The sequence below is a fragment of the chloroplast genome of Sesamum indicum, assembly GCF_000512975.1.
Source record: "Sesamum indicum chloroplast, complete genome".
In the NCBI taxonomy this organism is placed as follows: domain Eukaryota; kingdom Viridiplantae; phylum Streptophyta; class Magnoliopsida; order Lamiales; family Pedaliaceae; genus Sesamum; species Sesamum indicum.
Window position 1 is genome coordinate 5,001 of NC_016433.2, and position 2,500 is coordinate 7,500.

At 32.8% G+C, this 2,500-nt stretch overlaps 1 protein-coding gene and 1 non-coding gene; both read right to left on the reverse strand. All coding sequences in view use genetic code 11, as the record gives it.

Annotated features, from left to right (window-relative positions):
- Positions 1–135: 135 nt before the first annotated feature.
- Positions 136–1,249, reverse strand: rps16 (ribosomal protein S16). One transcript has 2 exons: positions 1,210–1,249; positions 136–350 (listed from the first exon to the last, which is right to left on the reverse strand). Exons 1-2 carry the CDS (start codon positions 1,247–1,249, stop codon positions 136–138), a joined length of 255 nt encoding a protein of 84 aa, YP_004935648.1.
- Positions 1,250–2,395: 1,146 nt separating this feature from the next.
- tRNA-Gln (UUG) lies at positions 2,396–2,467 on the reverse strand. Its single transcript has one exon. It is a non-coding gene; the product is annotated as a tRNA-Gln (tRNA).
- Between the last annotated feature and the right edge of the window lie 33 nt (positions 2,468–2,500).

Genomic DNA, 2,500 nt, shown 5'->3' on the forward strand with positions numbered 1-2,500 from the left:
CGGAAACAATGATAAATAGATACGAATACCCCAGAAGGGGGGGGGAAATCAAAAAAACAAGTCGAGAAAAATTATACAAAGTTATATACAAGCCGCTACCCCCCCTTGGTATTTCTTTAATTGAATTTCATTTGATTAGACGGAAGACGGAAGTTCCTTAAAAACTTCCGCTTTCTTTAAAAGATTCTGAACAGTTCCTGTGGGTTGAGCACCTTTTTCAAGGAAATCTAGAATAACAGGAACATTTAAATAAGTTTGATTCTTCATTGGATCATAAAAGCCCACTTTTCTAAGATCTTTTCCTTCTCTTCGGGATCGAACATCAATTGCAACGATTCGATAGACGGCTCATTGGGATAGATGTAGATGAACAATACCCCCCCTAGAACCGTATAGGAAGTTTTCTCCTCGTACGGCTCGAGAAAAATGATTTGATTCGAAGTTTTGTCTATGTATGCAATTCGAATAAATTAAATGACAAATGGGGCCTATAAAATCAATTAGACTATGATTTCAGTCTTTTTTTTCCTGAAAATGAAAAAGAAACCATTCGTACTCATAACTCAAGTTAGATAACTCTCAAATAGCTGAAAGGAAAAATCTTTAGTCAATTTCATTTATTGAGTGGTCTTTACCCCCTTTTGTTTGTCTCGTTTAAAATTCTATTTGGATTCTTTAGTCTGATCCAGTTATTGAGATTATCGAGACAATTAAAATGGTGTTTCCTTGTTCTTAGATCCTTTATCCTTATTTTAAATCATTGGGTTTAGACATTACTTCGGTGCTTCTTAATCCTTTCAAAATGGCAGCAACATACCCTTTTTTGATTTTTTCTATCAAAGAATCCTATGGACAGTTGATTCCCCAGTGATACACTTTGAATCGAAAAAGTTTGATCAATTCCAACAAGTTTTGCTTTTGAATTGGAAACTTGCTCGAATTGGATCCTTTCGATTTCTATAGATGAAAGATACATTTACGAAGTTGTTCCAATTGATTGATTGGCATTAACCCTAGATCCTTGCCCCCGAGAAATGAATTAATCCTTTCTACTCGAGCTCCATCGTGGACTATTTACAACCCAACAAAAAAGAAGGGGTTCAGGTGTAACAGAACAAACAATGTCGAGCCAAGAGCACCCTCATGCCTAGATAAATCGAAAATGGTGGATGTAAAAATCCACAACGGACCGTGTCCTTCAAGTCGCACGTTGCTTTCTACCACATCGTTTCAAACGAAGTTTTACCATAACATTCCTCTAATTTAATTTGGAACCGGTATGGAATTGATTCAATTATGGAATCATGAATAGTCATTGGTTCAGCTGTCCATAGACATGGTAATCTAGACTTTTTCTATGATATGTGGGACGATTTTTCTTAAAAAGTCTTAGCAAGACAGCATCTTTAACATACATAAATAATATCTAGATAATAGAAAGAAATAGCAATATATAAACGAATAACTTTTTGAATCTGCATCTTCAAGTGACTCAATAGGATAGATTAAATGATTTCCTACTTTTTGGAGTACCAAAGATTCCACTTCCAAGGAATCATTAAAAATATTTATTAAATATATTTATAATTTAAATTGAAAAAGTTTCCTATTTAGACATCATTATTTAATTTGATTTCATTTGAAGAAAACTGGACAATAAGCATCACGTTTGATCCTCATAGGAAGATAAGTCTTTCTTTTTTAATTGACTCATCACTGATTTAATCTAAAATAGATCAAAAAAAAGAAGAAATAAATCCCATTTTTTTCATTTTCATGAGATGTATAAAAAAACAATGGAAGTTAAGATTTGAATCTTTACTCTTTTCATCTGATTACGAAAATCAAAAAATAATAGGGAGGGGTTTTCGTATCTATCAGATAGACTGAACAGTTGTCACTGTTATAGATATTCTATAATATAGAATTGAAATAATTTCAGTTTAAATAATTTAAGGGATCGCAAATGTTTTTCACAAAAACCAAAAAATTATTGTCATTGAAATAGAACGATACATACCATATAAGCTAAACATTTCCCCATTTTATATGATTCTATCATATGTATTTTCTTTAACATGGGGTTGAGTAATATTTCAATAATTGACTCTTGTGATAAAGTGAATAAAATAAAAGGGATAGGATAAATCACCCCTGCCTCAATCGTTACATAGATTTCCAATTTTTCATTAGAACCAAACACGAAATACCTAAATAAAATGAGATTCAAAGAAAAAATATTGGCTCCATAACATATTTCTATATGATATGGAACTTGATCATTTGTTAATGAGATTCGAAGAGACACGGGTAATTAAATTAATATGGATTAACTCCTATCCACTCCCCTACTTCTTTCTATGGGAATAATGGAGCATAAAAAAATGGATATGCGCTGGGACGGAAGGATTCGAACCTCCGAATAGCGGGATCAAAACCCGGTGCCTTACCACTTGGCCACGCCCCATTTCAATTTCTAATCTACACTAAGAAACAATAA